Raw genomic sequence first — 19,576 nt, forward strand, 5'->3', positions numbered from 1 at the left:
CTTCAATTACTCTAATGTAAATGGTCATATATCAGAGTTTTTTAGTTTATTTTCTCCTAATGATGTCCCGCTGATATACAAGGTCTACATGAATGTATAGCCCCTAATGCTCTTCTTTGAGACCCTAGCTGTGTACTAGTGAGTGAGTGAACGTGTGAGAGCCTCACCTACAGTGGCGGAAATGTTAGTGTAGGCAGAGTCATTGGTATACACAGAGGAAGAATTATGGGTAGTCAGGACAGTGTGGTTGTGGATTCTGACAGCTGTGATGGAGAGAATGTGGAAATAACAAAGAAAGTGAGACAGAGCAAACAAAAAACAGGTGATTCAGCAACATACACATGTACAAATGAGTATAGAGACATGAGACGGGGGGAAAAAAGGGACATTGTGAGACACTCAGGCAGACATGGTGGACAAGATGATTCAATGAGATTTTAACATATCTTTCAGGTCCGCACATGGGACAACACAATGTGCCGACACAAGTCTGAGAGGCCTAGCGAATTCCTCTCAGCCCTCCATTTGTTCAGAATTAGCCGGCACAAAACAAATGCCATACTGTACTTACTGGAAATATACTCCAGCTATGGAATAATGTGTCGATGTTTGTCTTACATGCACAAATTCCTTATTTTCAACAGGTCTGTTTACCAAGATGTACAGTATATTGGTGAGTTTGGTCCTCTAAAACTCCAAGTGGACTAGTAAATCACTGAGAGAAACTGTGTACCTTTGACACCCTTAAATGTCACAGTCAGTTGTCTTCATCACGACTGAGGTAATCATGCAAGTCCTCAACTTTTCGACTCAAATAAGCAAATCAGTTCGTTTTAAGAGCTGAAGACAGCTGCAAAGCCACAGAGATTTCTGAAACTAAGACGTGACCATAAAAGAATGTTAAACAGCTGTGGTGACAGAAAGACAGAACGACAGAAAGAAAGAAAGAAAGAAAGATAGATAAAAAGAAAGAAAGAAAGAAAGAAAGAAAGAAAGAAAGAAAGAAAGAAAGAAAGGCAGGTGTGACATATGTTTACATACTTATGTTAGTTCCATTAACATGACCTGTTCTGTTCCCAATCTGGTCCGATAGACCGCGGATCCCTTCCACTGAATCCAGAGGCCAGTAGTGTGAAGCCGTGGCCAGCACCTGCAGGCCTGAGCACAACATACACACATCCAAACATGTACATCAATGCAAATACTGTACACAAGTGAAAAAAAAAAAAAACATTATAGTGAGAGTTTGTAGTCTCAATCCAGCATCATCAGACAACTCTACTGTTTATCACTGGTTCAGTCCAGTTCAGACTCATCCCTGCTGGTCAATTTTGACTTTTTTTTTCTTCTTTAATTTAGGCTTCAATTTGGAAAATTCTGTGTGCATGGTAACAAACATCCAGAAGAGTGCTTAACCTGGACTATAAGGAAATACCTCGTAGGACTTGCCTTTTGAGAATGAAATCTTGACATTTCTATCTGTATGCAAAGTGGTTTTAATTTTAGTGGTTAACAATCTAAATATTTCTATCATTAAACAAATGTATCAAAATACCAGTAACTTGTAAGATGATAAATGATAAGTTATATCTTAATTATTTATTTTAGAAAGTTGTCTTAACTCTTAATTAATATATATTAATACTTTTAGAAAGTAAGTATATATATATATATATATATAGAGAGAGAGAGAGAGAGAGAGAGAATATGTATAGTTTTAGTTTTGTTTACCTATCAATTTACCTCATCAATACAACGTATTTTTACAAAACTAGATAGGTTTTCGAGCAGATTTCGATCAGAAAGTGCTGTTGTGGATGGAGGAAGGAGTATTTTGGTCTTGTAGAAAGGAACTTTAACGTTAAACAGATTTAAATGTCGATGCTTCGTTTCGCTGCGATTACGGTGACGTATTCAGTGTTTTAGGACAAGCATGGGGGACATTAAAAAAAAGACGACATTTCAACCATGTGTCTGTAAATCGCCATGTAAACTAACCAAATAACTTTTTATGTAAATAACGTTTTTTTTTTTTACTAGGCTACAGCCTAAAGGTTGCACTGAATTAAATGAACCTTTTAAATTGAACACAACTGAGAAAAAAGAAAAAGAGAGAGAGAGAGAGAGAAAAACCCCCACATTCATCCACATTAAGATTAATTTCTTACTGTTTATTAGTGCAGGCCTAAAGTTAACCAAAATAACGAATTTGATCTAAATGTACCAAATTTAGCCTACGTTTTCCCTCCCAACGAGTTCTGAAGAAAAAATAATAATAATTTGAATTTATTTTACCTGGATGTTTTGACGGTGATACAGTGTCACTACGAACCTGAAAGAACTTAAAAAACAACAACAACAACAACAAAAAACATTAAAAATCACATCAAGCTATATTAAAAACAAATGTTTCTTCTGTCCATAAAAATAATCTTACCTGAAATACGCTCAGGAGAGTCAGTAGGACTTTACAGTATATTAAGTCCATGGTTTAAAGAGAGTTTTCAGCAACAAAATAAAGTTACAGTCTTCAAATCTATACTGCGCCGTTAATGGTAAAAGAACAAATCATTGCGCTTTTATCAGAGTAAAGATATTTTTAGGGTATTTTGCAAGGAAAAAAAGTTATGAGTGCGTCAGAATATGACGTTCAAAATGACCAGTAAAATAAAGATCACTTGTAATTGGTAACTAAATTCAGAGTTTGTAATCCATCGTTTAAGAGTCCGTTAGTAGCCTATCGCGCGCTGCGCTCGAGCTTTGATGAAGATGAAGAACAAGCGCTGAGCTCGCGCGCTCTTCAGTGGGTTGAGCCCATTGGGCGGTAAATGCTACTACATAACTGTTTCCTATGGGACACGAAGTTGTTTTCCTGCAGGGGGCGCATGCAGGCTCCTACATTGATTCCCATTTAAAAATCAGGACATCCATGTCATAGCACAGATATCCATACATTAGAGTTACAGTGTAAATCTGTTCATTACAAGAAACCTGACATCAGAAAGGAATTACGTTCCGTCAATCTCTATAACCTTGGATAGTAATCACAAGCAACAGTCATTGGTCCATCCTGAGCAGCGTTGAGAATAGTAACATCTAGCCCATGACAACGTCTTCTTCAACGATCTGGATTAACAACTGAATAATGACTCTGAGAAAAGTTATAATCTATTGAAATACACAGCTAACAATTAAAAATAATTATTTTTAGAGCAGTTAAAAATAGGCCCATTTTGAACAAGCTCTAGAGCTTTTCCTCTGGACGTGGGAAACATTGACTAGTGACGTAATTTTCAGATTAAAAAAACTATAAGGTGGGACTGAGAAAGAACATGTTGTCCACTTATTTTTTAATTGCATTTATAGCTAAATGTTTTGGGTAGATTTGGAATGTTTTCTTTGTAAATGCTTAGGGATGAAAGCTTACTTTTGTGAAAAATATGTTTATTTGAATAGACAAAGATTACCACCAAATGTGGCCTTTATTGTTTATCTTTGTTTGATTATGGGGAAATATCATATACATAAACAAAAATGGGCTAAAAGAAAACCAAACTTTTTGTTATTTCAGATAGATAATAAAAATTATATTGAGTTACTACTTGGGTTGAAAAATAGTAAAGCAAAAAAAAAAAAAAAGTTTCTATGTGAAGCTTTTATGCTATTTATATGATGATCTCATACCTGTTCTTTTTTCTGTTTATATTATTAAAAAAAATAATAAAAAAGGTGGGGCTGCAGAGCTAAAAACAAATACATGAACATGTGGTAAGCTACTCTGGTAAAATACGCATGAAGGGACAAAAAAGTGTGTGCAGGTAGCCTATATACATTTATTGTTTTATCTTGGAGTGTGTATGAGAGAGAAAGAGAACGGCCTTTGACCCTTGTACATTTTGTGAATTTGTACACGCCTTTAAAGGGTGTAAATCACTGGCAATTCTTGACTTTGGGCGCCATCTATTGGAAGTACATGATTATATTGTATCAACCATCACCATTACGCATTCACTCACCTGTAAAACTGTAGAACATTGAGTTAATAAAATAAACGCATACTACAGTGTGTATAAAATATCAAATTTATTTTGATATAAAACTGCACATGCACACTCACACAATATTTGATAACCATCAATATAGGCTTATAATTCTTTTTCATAAAGCTAGCACACAATTGCAGACTTTAAAACATTATGGTTTGAAGACACCATGAGGATAGCTTGCACTGTCAGATTATAAAGTTTAATGTACAAAAAAGGCAGTCTGAAAAGCAAGTATAAACATTTAAAAAGAATGTACAAATGGACAAAAGTACAAAAAGAGCAGCAGTCACTCAAACACGTAGAAGCGATGTTCTGTAACATATGATTAAATGACTCGGCAAAAAAACCCAAAAAAAATACAGTTATTCTGATGAATTAAAATGCCTGGAGTTTGGCTGTAAATTGTACAAGATATACAGAATGTTTCTCATACATTCCTGTTTTTCTTTTTTCTTTTGGCAGTCTCGGTCAATCCTTGCAAACCCACTTTAGCATGTTTGTTCAGGGCAAAATGTAGGGGTGAAATGACAAAAAAAAAAGAAAAAGATGAACAATGAATGGGGAACAAGTATAGTACAGACTGGATCAAATGAATCACGTATTGGAAACGGTAGGAAATGTTTCCAGAAAGATTTTCCTTGGCCATACATTCACAATTGCTCATTTCCTTCATCCTTATCAAGTACAGAATAGGTGCATCATTTTATTCAAATGGTTTGAATGCTGGGAGAGGCATCGGTGAGCCGAAAACCAAACTGATTTATGTCAAATTATGAATAAGTTGTGCTAAATAAGTGGAAATTAAGGGCCTTGTTTGTGAAAACATACAGAACTTCATGTGTAAATCGCGTATAAAAACATTCTTAAGTAAATTGCTGCATTCATTTGCACAATTTACATGCGAATGGATTTACGAACCATTTAAACAGACATTTGTTCTTTCCAAAGTGGTTTAAACAAGGTTAGAGTCCTCCCTCCCTACTTTTGACACACATTGCAAAAAAACCAACACAACACAGATTCGAAATACACTGCTTTTTCATGAGGAGGAAAACATCTACATGACTGCACATGACACAGACAGACGAATCTCACCCAACTGACTGGACACAACACAAACCATTGTGCATTGAATAAGGCAAATATGACGGGGCTCCACTAGGAGTTTCATGACCTTTTAGTGCTAAAACAATCCAGTCAAAAGTGGCAGAGCATTTTTTCCCCCCTCATGGTTTTTGTAGACATACAAGCAGTGTTTAGTCACTGAAAAACCCACATTTCATATTTGTGCTAACTCCTAAAAATTTGTGCTAGGTTATCTTTCTCTTAGAAAAGAAGTTCTAGATCTAAAATGTGCCAAAAATAGTATTATTGGATATTTGTTATATTAAATGAATGTTTAATTGTATTACATTTAAGGGAAATGTAATTCTTAGATGTTGCTGCTATCACATAATTAATAATAACACTACAATAATTGACTATCCCTTAAAATCAATCAAATATAATAAAATATTATCCTAATTTAATACACATAGATTATATTTCATTATCCCCTGTACTGTATATTTTAAGACAAGACATCAACTCACATTAGTGAGCATTTCTGTGCTTTTAAGAATTAAAAGTGGGCGAACAAGACTTACAGTGTTTGGAGTAACAGCTTCAATGGGATAAAGCTGAAGTAGTGGTCATGAAAGCCCTAGTTTCCACCATTTCCCTTTCTCTTTTCCATGCCCAATTCACGTGATTACAGAAACAGAAGATGGGAGAAGTGACTCTTATTTTATTTTTCCCACCTTCTCTTATAATTCCACTTTTTTTCCTTAACCCGGCTGCCGTGAGGAGGGTTTACTGTGTGTGAAACTATTTGACAGCACCAAGCCTTTTCAATAGATTCTTTCCTTTGGAGAGCAGTCCTTTTTTCTTAGAGTCAGCTCGGGGGCGCCGGAAGGAACTGCCGGGCCCCTGTGCTGCGGGGCCGGACCCCGGGATGTGTGGGCGCACTGTGGGGGTGGCACTTCTTCTGGGAGGGCCCGCTTTTTCCACGGGAACCTAACGGAAGACCCGCAAGGGACAGTTCAGGGGCTGGATGTTTAAAAAGAAAAGAAAGTGTTTCTTTGCCTTTTAAAGCATCTCAACGTCATTACTGTACAACAGACACTCCCATCTCCTCTCACAGTCCTTTCTGTCCCAGAAGGGCCACCATACAGTCAATAATAATAATACATCCAGCCAATAGGGGGCGGCACTCTAAAAAGTCATCTGTGGGAATCGTTTTAGTAAAACTGCACAAATTAAAAAAATATGCTTCACGTCAAAATTCTAGCTAAACTCTCATTAAAACATTAATAAACCTGTTCAGACTGCAAGTGCAACAAAATAATCATAAGAAATTGACTGTTTTTACACAGTGACATGACAGTAATCTCAATGACAATGAACTAATTATGAACTCCTTAACAGCAAAAACACTTTTACATGCCATACTTTGCCCTTAATTTTAGTTGTATAGTTGCACAACACATCATTATTTCAAATGAGTATTTACGCTAACAGTGACAATCTATAATGGCAATGAAAAGAGAAGATAAGTATTTAATTTACCAGTCTTTTGAAGTAATCTATCACCTTTCAGCATGGTAACTTCACCAAGGGTGTTGGAGCCAAATCAAACCTGCTTTAAAAAAGCTTCATTTACAAAAGTGGCTGCAAGAACGCATAAACTTAAAATGAAAATCAATTCAATCAAATATATATGAGAATAGAACTACAAACTACGCTTTAGACGGATAAGGGTGAGGATACTTATGCTTGTTTGAGTTCATTCCTAGAGTCAATGGAAATAGTGCACCCCACACACACACACCTGTATGACCTGGCTGACCTTGCCAATGTTTCAGTATTCGTTTTGAAATAAAAATTTAAATAGTGTGAATTCGTGCTCAGTGCAGTATGATAGGGTGCACGTCCACAGGAGAGGAGAGGGTTTGTCCCAGGGCTTACACTAGGAATCTACTAAACTGCACACATTAGAAAAGAGAAGGGGTGGGGGTAAGGGGGTCAGGGGTCCAATTCTGACCGTGCAACAATGGCCTTATAGCTTTTTAAGACTTACAGTAGGAGTCAATGAAAGACGAACATTATAATGGACAACACCCAGAGAAACAACTGAAGATACCAGCTGTGCCTGTCTAATGCACTGACAGCAGTGGACCAATCACAGCTCTCTGAGCAGCGCTACTAGTAGTACTGTGAAACTGATGCACGAATATATGAGATGAGAATTCCAGGTCATGAGAATTATAGCTGTGTTTTGATGAGCGTTATGTGCCTTGTCTGTGCATGCATGTGTATGAATGCTAATTTGTGTGCATACAAAGAATGTCAACGTAACCCACTATTTTAGTGTGAAATTCTTAAATAAAATTGAATTCATAACAAATATTATAAATATACATCCTTTAATTATTATTTGTTTTTTTTAAATATATATATATACTATAGATTTAAAATAATATTTAAATAATTTAATATTTAAAATATATATTTAAATAATATAAAAATATTGAAATTACAAAAAGTAATTCTAGTTATAAAATAAAATGAAATAATCGTAAATATACGTAAATTCTGTTCGATTTTTCTTACATTTGAGCAATTAGAGCCAGTGAACAACTTTTTTTGTAAATGCTTGGTGTTAATGTGCCGTATGTGCATGTTTTATGCATACCAGGTGCAACAGTAATAAGGACCCGTGTCGTATGCATTAGACGAAGACAGCGTTATTCGTTGTATCCTCTGTTGCTCACTTACGTGACAGATACTGAGCCGTTACGGAGTGAAATGAACACTCTTCTTCTGTTTTGCCAAGCAAGTGAGGAAAAAAACAAAACAATGCCATGATGTAATGCATCTCAATTGTCTTCACAATGAATATGAAAAAATAAAATCACCAAACTTTCAGTACAGAAAAACCTTGATGGGTCCTGATGATTGAGCAGAACATCCATCAGCAATTATATTTTCTTTTCTTTTTTTTTACAGTCCATTGTACAATATCTACATCTACAGATAAAATCATTCTTGATACCTCTCTCTACTTGCAACATTTGTTTTGTGTCTCTCTGTAAGTTGATAGTCTTATATATCAGCAATATACAAAAACAATTATTTTGGAAACATATACAAAAGGATTTAAGGTTCGTTTTTTTTTTTTAACTGGTCTCAATCCGTTAAAGCACCTAAAAAAGTTTCATGGTGGTGTTGAAGCATTCTGAAAGTAAAAGCATGCAGTTCTACAGTTCTACATGGTTTCAGTTCTCTGTACATCAAAACTATCTCCTCTATTATAAATTAATTTCACGTTTAAACACAGTTACATTCATAAAGCATCAATTACAATGCTTCACTTGTGAATTAAGTAAAAAATAATAAAGAGTCTTTTAGTGCTTCTTTTCCCATAAATAATAACAATAAACAACTAATAATCTGGCACGTCTCTTTGCGTGAATTCTTTTTTCAAACAATGCTGTATGAATATGCAATTTCATTAACAGTTCACATTTCTCCTCAAATGCTTCCGCAGAGCATCTGACATAAAAATAAAGGTTCCTCAGTCTTGTATTTAACGGTATGTCTCTGTGTTTAGTAAGCTGTCTTCATTTTTCTTTTCTGTTTTCCTTCAATGATCCATCAAAAAAGCAACCGGCTGTCACACAACACAAACACAGACGGAGAAGAGGAAAAAAAACAGCGGAGCAGGAAGAAGATTAAAATAAATGGATGACAGAGGGCTAGTGTGTAACAGGATGTACCCTTTTGCTCTTTGTCCGGGGCGGGTGGTCCTGGGGGTGACGGCTCGGGGTGTTTGTGAGGTAAACCTCCACGTCATCAGGCACTTCTTCAAGAAAATTGGAGGGGACCAAACCCTTGTGTCCATTGAGCTCCCCCTGCATGGAAAACAGAGGACATCACGCATCTATGGCTAAATCCCAGTGTGGCAGCTCTCCTGTGTTCCAAGTCAATAGTAGGAATAACCTCAAACATGAAGGATCACCATTAGGTTTAAATGCTGGCCACTGAGGAAAACGCATTTGCGGAATAGTATAGTGTTTGCGCCAAAAACACAGGTGGTGTGAATAATCTACTCACATAATAAAAGCCATCCTCATCGATCTCTCCAAACACTGTGATCACATCACCTGCACAAAACGTCAGTTCGGCCTGAAGAACAGAAAGAGAAAAACATGTTAGATTTCAGTCATCATTCATAACTGTCACAGAGCTAGTTTAATATGCAAAAATGCAACAGTTACAACCACAATGTAGATCGATCGATCAATCAATCAATCAATCAATCAATCAATCAATCAATCAATCAATCAATCAATCAATCAATCAATCAATCAATCAATCAATCAATCAATCAATCAATCCATCCATCCATCCATCCATCCATCCATCCATCTATCTTAAAAAAAGCTAAGAAATATAAAAAAGAGACACTACGTTCCCTATTAGAATGAAAATAAAATCTAATATTTTATAGCAACATTCTTTAGTTCAGGTTCAAAACAACATCCACCAAACTAATGAAGTACAAACACAGATCAACCAACACTGGGCAAGGCAGGTCCTCTCTGGGAGACTGTGAGCTGTGTTCACAAAACCACAGTGATTGTGTAACCCTTTACCTCCAGTCCAACAACAGCAAAAAACACACACAGAGTGTCACAAATAACCATTCCATATTCCTTTCATAGGAACTCACTCACTTACAGCGGAGCAAATTTTACGACAGCCTGTCACAAAGCCTTCATAAACGCATTATAATGATTCATAATATCCAATAAATGCATGCATACACATTGGAATTCATTTAAATGCATATTTTGTTCACTAAAGCATGGCACTAATACTTCCATCATGAAACACACGGCTTCCTATTACGCTTATTCCTAAGAGAATCATTCATCAAGCATATTATGAAGGCTTTAAAACACATTCAGTACACAATGCAAATGTATTGTTCATGCATTATGATGTGGGGGCCCCAAAAGTGAGATGTCCACAAACAGTACAGGTGCTGATACAGTGCAGTGAGCTCCCTCAGCAGGAAATAGAGTGTCATTTGTCACAGACCCAGTGAGTGTAGACTCACTACTTCCTTCCACACTCACCTCCTCACTCTGCAAGCTGCCCCCATAGCGGGCCTGTGCGCCAGCGGCAATGCAAAGGTGACAGTAAGTGACAATGGGGTGTAAAAGACTTGAAAATACTGTTACTACTAATATAGAATTATTAGCAGTTCTAATATTGTTTGTTCTCTGAGATTTTCTTTAAATTGAACTGGAATTTTAACTGGACAAGTTCGATGGGTGTTACTACTGAGGAGACATTTTACCCAATTATGTGTTTTTAAATGTATTGTTTTTAACACTGCTGTTTCTTTTTTCTGCTTAGATTTTAATTTTATATGATTAAGATCTTACATAAAGTAAAATTACATTTTAAAAAATGAACACATGTAAATATGTAAAAAAAAGCACAGCATGATTTATGAATGACAGCAGACCTGGTTGTCAGGATGGCAACATGAATAGCCCAATTTTTTTGTTATTCTATTTTGACGCCCTCTAACAGATAAATTCGGAAGTGCAAATTACCAACTGGGTGAAGTTTCATTTTTTTTTGTAAAATGCTTTCTACTGTCCAAAGCCAAAACAGCTACATTGGCTCAACCAATAGCATGAGTTTGAGTGGGACTATTTGTTATTTGGTAAACCAGTGTTATTATTGTTAACTTAAACTATTAAAATGTTTAAATTTAAACTAAACTAAACTTCAAACTAAAATTCTAAATGTTGCATTGACTGAAATTTTACAAGTATAATTTGAGTACTATTTAAAAAAAAAAAAAAAAAGAAGAAAAAAGACAAAGCGCATAACAAAATGAATGAAACTTTTGTAAACCTCGTTCCCTGAAGGAGGGTAACGGAGGCATTTCGTCAATACTGAGGTATTGGGGTCTCACTTGGGACCCCAATCACCTTCGGGTAGAAAGAAAACGGGCCAACAAACATTGGCAAGTGAGATTTGCATCGCAAGCCACTCCCCTGGACATACGGGTATATAAGCTTGCTGGCAACTCACTCATTTAGGTTTGTGCTGAGGAGCCGAGATGGGATCCAGCAGGGTGTACATTTGAGAATTTGAATTTGAACACTTCCCTTCGTGAAGATGTGGGGAAACAGGGACAGCCCAAAGGGGAGGACCTTGTACTGGTATGCCTCACCTTCGAAAGCAAACCAAAGGAACAGTCTGTGTTGAGGCAAAAACGAAACATAGAAGTACGCGTCCTTCGGGTCGATCGCTGCAAACCAATCTTAGGGGCAAACGCACGTGAGGATGAGTTTCTGCGTTAGCATCTAGAACGGGTGCTTGTGAAGAGCCCAATTCAAGACACAAAGAACCAAGATCGGCCGTAACCCTCTGCCTTTCTTGGGTACGATGAAGTACGGGCTGTAAAACCCTGACTTCTTCTTGGCTGGAGGGACCGGCTCTATTGTGTCCTTCGCTAGCAGGACCGCAATCTCTGCACGTAGGACAGGGGCGTCTTTGTTTGCCACTGAGGTAAACAGGACGCCGCTGAACCAGGGGGGACACAGGGCGAACTGAATTGCATAACCTAGTCTGATCGTCTGAATGAGCGAACGAGACGGGCTGAGAAGAGCTAGCCAGGACCCCACACACTGTGCGAGTGACACTAGCGGAACTACAGACCTATACGCGGAGAGGCAGCAAGGTGGAGCACTGGGGTCCAACCAGAGAGGTGTAGCGCCCCTAAGTAGAGGCAGTGAGGGTGGTGTGACTCTTACCTGGCTCCATGGAAGCCTCAAAGGTTTGGCCGGAGATGCGTGACGCATCGCGTCCTCATGTGACCCAGAGATTGAGGAAACTGCTCTTTTAGTGAAAATGTGGGACCAGAAATAAACTCTTTCAACAAAAGATTGCGGCCTGTATGTTGCCTGCTGCTGATGTAGGTGCCCTCGGCGATGGGCAGGCGGAGGGGCAGCCCTCGGCGGTCTGGTAGCATAAGCATCCCGCCGGGGCAAGATGTGTTTAATCTTTCTTCTGTACTGCTGAGAACTGCTGGGCAAAGTCTTCAACAGTGTTGCCGAAGAAGCCGGCCTGGGAGATGGGGGCATCGAGAAAGCGAGCTTTGTCTGCGTCCATCTCAGCCAGGTTCAGGTTCCTGGACAACCAAGGTGGACATAGTCTGGCCAAGGCCAGGTCAGTCGCCGTGCACAGTTCTTGAAACAACCCCGGCTCAGAATAACCCTCGTGCAGCTCTTTTAGTGCTTTGGTCTGATGGACTTGCAAGACCATAGCATGCAGGGTGGAGGCAGCCTGTCCAGGGGCACTGTAAGCCTTGGCGGCAAGAGCTGCCAAGAACCTACAGGCCTTGGATGGGCAATTCTGCCAGGTGGCAGCTCTTTGCAGGCATAAATGCACCGCAATTGCACGCTCCTCCTGAGGAATCTCTGCGTAACTTTTGACCTCCCCACCATCGAGGGTAGCGAGAGCGGAGGAAGCAGTGAAGCGGCTTTGGGCAGTAAGAAGTGCCTTCCAAGACTTTGTGACCTCCTCATGCACCTCCGGGAAGAAAGGTTCCGGGGCAGGACGATGCTGTGCATCACGCCCCGTGCAGAGAAACCAATCGTCCAACCTCGATTCACCCAGGGGTGTATTCGCTACACTTATCAGTGCAATCGTGGGGAGCAAACCCCACTGAATGCGCCTTTTCTCCAACTGTAGAAGTGTCTCCTCTCAAAGTGAAGGTAAATGGCAAAGTGCTTTGAAACAATATTTGAGCAATAAGATGAATGAGTGAGTTTCCAGTAAGCTTATATACCCGTTGCTTGGAATCTCACTAGCCAATGTTCACTGGTCCGTTTTCTTATTACCCAAAGGCTCCCAAGTGAGACCCCAATATGTCAGTAGCGACGTAACGTCAAACGTAACTGACTGAAAGGGAACCAAGTCATACAGGATTTTCTTTTTTTTGGGTGAACAATCTTTAAACTGAACTAAATCTTTAAAGCTGCCATGTGCCATCTGAATGAACAGTAACATAAAAAAATACAAACCACATTGTTGCCACAAAAGCAAAGACAATAGGCTGAAAATTAATTTGGTGGCTTTTACAGAGGCAGGCATCCAGGCAATCCAGCGTAAAATCAAAAGCACAGACAAAAAGGACTCCATTACCTCCACATCGATGTTAGGAGAGCTTTCTCTGGGATCATAGTCATATAGGGCCACCATCCTCCGCGTCGACACCGCGTGCTGCCTTCCACTCCTTTTGTTCCTTTCTGAGAAAAAAAAAAAGCAAGAATAGATGGATAAAACAAATAAGTTCTGGTGAGAAAGAAACAAAAAACAAAGTACTATTTGATATTTATTTTGATCATTAAAATTAATTACAAATAAATATATAAAAAAGGAAAGCATGATTTATGAATGACAGCAAGCCTGGTTGTAATGATGACAGCAAGAATGTGATGCCCTCTTATGGATAAATTCAGAGTTGCATATTACCAACTTTCAAGGTGAAGTGTATTTTTTTATGTTAAAGCTAGGGTAGGCAATTTCGGAGAGGCTAGCAATAGCAAGCTAGCTTTGAAAGCATAAGATCCCACCCTCCCATCAGACAGCTCTCCAAAGCCACGCCTCCTCCAAAACACATGAATGCGCACAGCCAGAGCAGAGTCTGCAAAGCATCACGAGAGACTGCATTAAATTACCTTACTCAAAGCACATAACATTACAATTATAGTGAACGATAAATAACTTTGAGCTGACTTGTACCACCGGACTGCTGCAGATTCATTTCGGCATTGATAGTGTTGACATAGAAACCGCTCAGTGGGTTGCCATCTAAAGGTAGTTATGGAGTGAACGCAGCATAAGCTTGTTGTTTTGGTCCAAAATAAACTGTAAAAGTTGGCTGCTGTTTGTTCAGTGACTGTCTGTCTAGAACTCTGCATAGCCTTTCGGAATGCGCTGATGATGTGTGATGTACGCAATCACACATCTTAGAAGTATGCAAATACATATGTTGACAGGCAGGTATGACATCGTATCATTGCATTCAGACAAACATTTGTTGGTCCTGAGACTTCCACAGAAGACATTTTTTTATTACCTAGACCACTTCTATTATTGATTGCTATCAGGATGTTAAGAGAGTTTCAACCAGAATTACAAAAACTGTTTATGAAAAACATTGTCTACCCTAGCTTTAAAAAAAAAAAAAAATCTAAAGATTTTGCCTACTTTTTAAGACAATAAAAGGATTTAAAAATTCTACAAAATGACACATGCAGCACTTTTTCTTGAATGGCTCAAAATAAATACACAAGTCATGACATGAATAAATAGAAGGCACATTTAGTGGTAAATTCAAAGTTGTATATTACCAACTTTTTTAAGGTGAAGTGTCATTTATTTTATGTTAAAAATATTTTTACTGTTCAAGTCATTGGACTCAACCATTGGCATGAGTTTTGATAATTGGACTGCTTTTAAGGACAATAAAATTATTTTACAAATTCTACAAAATGACACATGCAGCATTTTTTTCTTGAATAAATACTGAAGTCATGATATGAAAAAATAGAAGGCACATTTAGTAGTAAGTAGAAAAGTTTCTGTGGGGTCCAAATGGTATATATATATAAGCACTTCATGCTTCCTTCATTTTCCAGCAGGATTTGCACCTGCCCACACTGCCAAAATAACCAAAACCTGGTTCAATGACCATGGTATCACTGTGTAATTTCATGTAATATTCTAATTTTTTGAAATCCTGTTTTCGTGGGTTTTATGAGCTGGAAGCCCAAATTATGTACAAATAAACAACTAAATACTTGAAATCGTTTAAGTTGTGGGCCCTGAATCTATAATCTATGGAAGTTTAACGTCTTGAATGGAATTATGGAAATAAATAAACTTTTCCATGATATTCACATTTTTTGGAAAGGGTCTGTGTATATACACTGCTCAAAAAAATAAAGGGAACACTTTTTAATCAGAGAATAGCATCAAGTCAGTTAAACTCCTGGGATATTGATCTGGTCAGTTAAGTAACAGAGGGGGTTGGTAATCAGTTTCAGCTGCTTTAGTGTTAATGAAATTAACAGCAGGTGCACTAGATGGGCAACAGTGAGACAACCCCCAAAACAGGAATGGTTTTACAGGTGGAGGCCACTGACATTTTTTCCCTACTCATCTTTTCAGACTGTTTTTCTCCAGTTTCGCATTTGGCTAGGGTCAGTGTCACTACTGGTAGCATGAGGCGATACCTGGACCCTACAGAGGTTGCGCAGGCAGTCCAGCTCCTTCAGGATGGCTCATCAATACGTGCCATTGCCAGAAGGTTTACTGTGTCTCCCAGCACAGTCTCAAGAGCATGGAGGAGATTCCAGGAAGACAGACAGCTACTCTAGGAGAGCTGGACAGGGCGGTAGAAGGTCCTTAACCCATCAGCAGGACCGGTATCTGCTCCTTTGTGCGAGGAGAAACATGATGAGCACTGCCAGAACCCTACAAAATGACCTCCAGCAGGCCACTGGTGTGAATGTCTCTGACCAAACAATCAGAAACAGACTTCATGAGGGTGGCCTGAGGGCCCGACGTCTTCTAGTGGGCCCTGTGCTCACTGCCCAGCACCAGGGAGCTCGATTGGCATTTCCCATTGAACACCAGAATTGGCAGGTCCGCCACTGGTGTCCTGTGGTTTTCACAAATGAGAGCAGGTTCACCCTGAGCACGTGACAGACAGGAAAGGGTCTGGAGAAGCCGTGGAGAATGTTATGCTGCCTGTAACATCGTTCAGCATGACCGGTTTGGTGGTGGGTCAGTGAGGGTCTGGGGAGGCATATCCATGGAGGGACGCACAGACCTCTGCAGGCTAGACAATGGCACCCTGACTGCCATTAGGTATTGGGATGAAATCCTTGGATCCATTGTCAGACCCTATGCTGGTGCAGTGGGTCCTGGGTTCCTCCTGGTGCACAACAATGCCCGGCCTCATGTGGCGAGAGCATGCAGGCAGTTCCTGGAGGATGAAGGAATGATACCATTGAAGGGCCAACACGCTCACCTGACCTACATCCAATAGAACACCTCTGGGACATTGTGTTTCGGTCCATCTGACATCACCTGGTTGCACCTCAGACTGTCCAGGAGCTCAGTGATGCGCTGGTCCAGATCTGGGAGGAAATACCCCAGGACACCATCCGTCGTGTCAGTAGGAGCATGTCCCGACGTTGTCAGGCATGCATACAAGCACGTGGGGGCCATACAAACTACTGAGAACCATTTTGAGTTGCTGCAATGAAATTTCAGCAAAATTGACAAGCCTGCTGCATCATTTTTTCACTTAGATTTCCGGGGTGTCTTTGAATTTAATCCTCTGTAGGTTGATTATTTTCATTTCCATCAAACGATGTGGCATCCTTTCGTTCATAACACATTACCCAGTCCATATTAGTATAGATATCCAGCATGATATTTTTCCCCATTGAGATCTGATGTGTTTTCAAAGTGTTCCTTTAATTTTTTTGAGCAGTGTATATATATATATATCACATATTTCACATTTAAAATGGAAATAAAGTTTCTGTACTAGGTCCCCAGTCAAAGTAAATGAGTGACATTGATCATGTGAACTCCTTTGTATAAACGGTCAGATGTTTCTGTTTCCATTAAAGCACAAGATGCTATAAAATACAAAATCCAGACCTTTTCAATAGTTGCAGACTTTTGGACCCCACTCACTGTTCAATCTGCATTATTTCCTGTATGAGGTGTCAGTGGGAACAGAAGAATAAGTCATGCTGACATTTAAGCGTCATTCAAGTGATGAAGGGAAACTTGGAGGTGAGCTGAGAAAAGGCACTTAAGTGAAAAAGAAAAGATGGTTTGAATGAGAAAACTGATGAAGAAAAGATGGGGGCACAAACCTCTCTTGGATTTCCGGGACCTGCGATTAATTGAACGGCCATCTTTGAACCTATTACAGTTCACTTGAGAAAAAAAAGAGGAAAGCAAGAAAGAAATGGAAGAGAGAGAGGAAAGGATGAAGGCAAGGAAGGCAGAGGATTTAAAGGAAAAATCTGCCTTTGACATTCTTCTATATGACTTCTTTTGTTTTCCGCAGATGAAAGAAAGTCATATGGGTTTAGAACGACATGAGTGATGACAGAATTTTCATTTTTTGATGAACTATCCCTTTAAGGGTTCTAAAATGAAAACTGAACAGGTAGAGGATTTGCAGACAAGCACCATGTTTAATCTACTGTAAAACAAATCAGAACAGAGAAAGGAAAGAGAAGGCAGAAAATGAAGTAAAGAGGGTAAGATGGGCAGGGGTCAGCACACCTGTTAGATCATACCTATTTTCTCAATGGGCGTGTTGAGAGGAAGAAACCCCTGTTTGAGCAGCTGGTCCATCATTTCATCATCATCCGTCTGGATCTCTGAGACCATGTTACAGGGGATGAGCCCCCTGCGGCCACAGACCTCTGCTCTATAGAATCCATCTGTGTCCTTCTCTCCAAACACCTGGACAACACAGCAGGGCCATAATTAAACTCATTTCATTGCATTTTTAATTACACTCTCTCTAATGTCCTCTACTCAATTTGGTACAGTAGCACTACGTCTAATGTTTTTTGTTATTTTTTATCTTGGATTATTCAGTTATGCTTCTATAACTTTCATTTGCATAAAAGTGCTAATTAAATAAATGCAAATGGCCACAGAATTCTGAAAGTAAAAATAAGTACATTGGAATAGCAAGACAGCAATGGACTGACTTTAACTAGAAAAGAACAGAACATAACTAACATAAGAACTAGCAACGTACAAAGTATTATTTATACAAAATAAATCATTCTAAAGCTATATACAAATGTATAGATATAAAAGGATTCTACTGATTATATACTGTATATCTGTATAAATTATATACTCATTTTAAAATAATGAACTTATATTGAAAAATGTACACTTATAATTTCATATTATAATTTATAATTAAATTTAATATTGGCAATTATATTGATAAATAAATACATTAAATATAATTATAAATTAAGGATAACAGTTAAAATTCCTGTATTATTCCATACCTACATATAATTAGAATAAAACAGATTTTGAATATAAAATTAGCCATGCAAAATCTTTTTAAACATTAAAAAAATATTTCTATATATATATATATAAATATTTATATAAAAACAAAATTGATTATATACTCATTATATATTGCTACATTCGTATCGAAATGTATACTTATAATTTAATAATCAGAATGTTAAATATTGACAATTTATATATACAGTGAGGAAAATAAGTATTTGAACACCCTGCTATTTTGCAAGTTCTCCCACTTGGAAATCATGGAGGGGTCTGAAATTGTCATCGTAGGTGCATGTCCACTGTGAGAGACATAATCTGAAAAAAAAAAATCAAGAAATCACAATATATGATTTTTTAACTATTTATTTGTATGATACAGCTGCAAATAAGTATATGAACACCTGTCTATCAGCTAGAATTCTGACCCTCAAAGACATGTTAGTCTGCCTTTAAAATGTCCACCTCCACTCCATTTATTATCCTAAATTAGATGCACCTGTTTGAGGTCGTTAGCTGCATAAAGACACCTGTCCACCCCATACAATCAGTAAGAATCCAACTACTAACATGGCCAAGACCAAAGAGCTGTCCAAAGACACTAGAGACAAAATTGTACACCTCCACAAGGCTGGAAAGGGCTACAGGGAAATTGCCAAGCAGCTTGGTGAAAAAAGGTCCACTGTTGGAGCAATCATTAGAAAATGGAAGAAGCTAAACATGACTGTCAATCTCCCTCGGACTGGGGCTCCATGCAAGATCTCACCTCGTGGGGTCTCAATGATCCTAAGAAAGGTGAGAAATCAGCCCAAAACTACACGGGAGGAGCTGGTCAATGACCTGAAAAGAGCTGGGACCACCGTTTCCAAGGTTACTGTTGGTAATACACTAAGACGTCATGGTTTGAAATCATGCATGGCACGGAAGATTCCCCTGCTTAAACCAGCACATGTCAAGGCCTGTCTTAAGTTTGCCAATGACCATTTGGATGATCCAGAGGAGTCATGGGAGAAAGTCATGTGGTCAGATGAGACCAAAATAGAACTTTTTGGTCATAATTCCACTAAACGTGTTTGGAGGAAGAAGAATGATGAGTACCATCCCAAGAACACCATCCCTACTGTGAAGCATGGGGGTGGTAGCATCATGCTTTGGGGGTGTTTTTCTGCACATGGGACAGGGCGACTGCACTGTATTAAGGAGAGGATGACTGGGGCCATGTATTGCGAGATTTTGGGGAACAACCTCCTTCCCTCAGTTAGAGCATTGAAGATGGGTCGAGGCTGGGTCTTCCAACATGACAATGACCCGAAGCACAC

At 38.7% G+C, this 19,576-nt stretch overlaps 2 protein-coding genes across 2 annotated transcripts in view; both read right to left on the reverse strand.

Annotated features, from left to right (window-relative positions):
* The window catches only part of adgrd1 (adhesion G protein-coupled receptor D1), a 49,824-nt gene extending 47,014 nt beyond the window's left edge, over positions 1-2,810 (reverse strand). The window contains exons 1-3 of the mRNA XM_084087821.1: positions 2,438-2,810; positions 2,296-2,341; positions 1,042-1,158 (exon numbers count right to left, since the gene is read on the reverse strand). Of these exons, the coding sequence (XP_083943947.1) occupies positions 1,042-1,158; positions 2,296-2,341; positions 2,438-2,488 (214 nt within the window). The 5' untranslated portion in view covers positions 2,489-2,810. The remainder of the gene's footprint in view (positions 1-1,041; positions 1,159-2,295; positions 2,342-2,437) is intronic.
* Positions 2,811-4,066: 1,256 nt separating this feature from the next.
* rimbp2b (RIMS binding protein 2b) overlaps positions 4,067-19,576 on the reverse strand; it is a 148,328-nt gene continuing 132,818 nt past the window's right edge. The window contains exons 26-32 of the mRNA XM_084086743.1: positions 17,510-17,678; positions 17,078-17,140; positions 13,320-13,423; positions 10,229-10,261; positions 9,201-9,272; positions 8,864-8,998; positions 4,067-6,101 (exon numbers count right to left, since the gene is read on the reverse strand). Coding sequence (XP_083942869.1) covers positions 5,913-6,101; positions 8,864-8,998; positions 9,201-9,272; positions 10,229-10,261; positions 13,320-13,423; positions 17,078-17,140; positions 17,510-17,678 — 765 coding nt within the window. The 3' untranslated portion in view covers positions 4,067-5,912. The remainder of the gene's footprint in view (positions 6,102-8,863; positions 8,999-9,200; positions 9,273-10,228; positions 10,262-13,319; positions 13,424-17,077; positions 17,141-17,509; positions 17,679-19,576) is intronic.

The sequence above is a fragment of the Abramis brama genome (assembly GCF_963993115.1).
Source record: "Abramis brama genome assembly, chromosome: 16".
NCBI lineage: Eukaryota > Metazoa > Chordata > Actinopteri > Cypriniformes > Leuciscidae > Abramis > Abramis brama.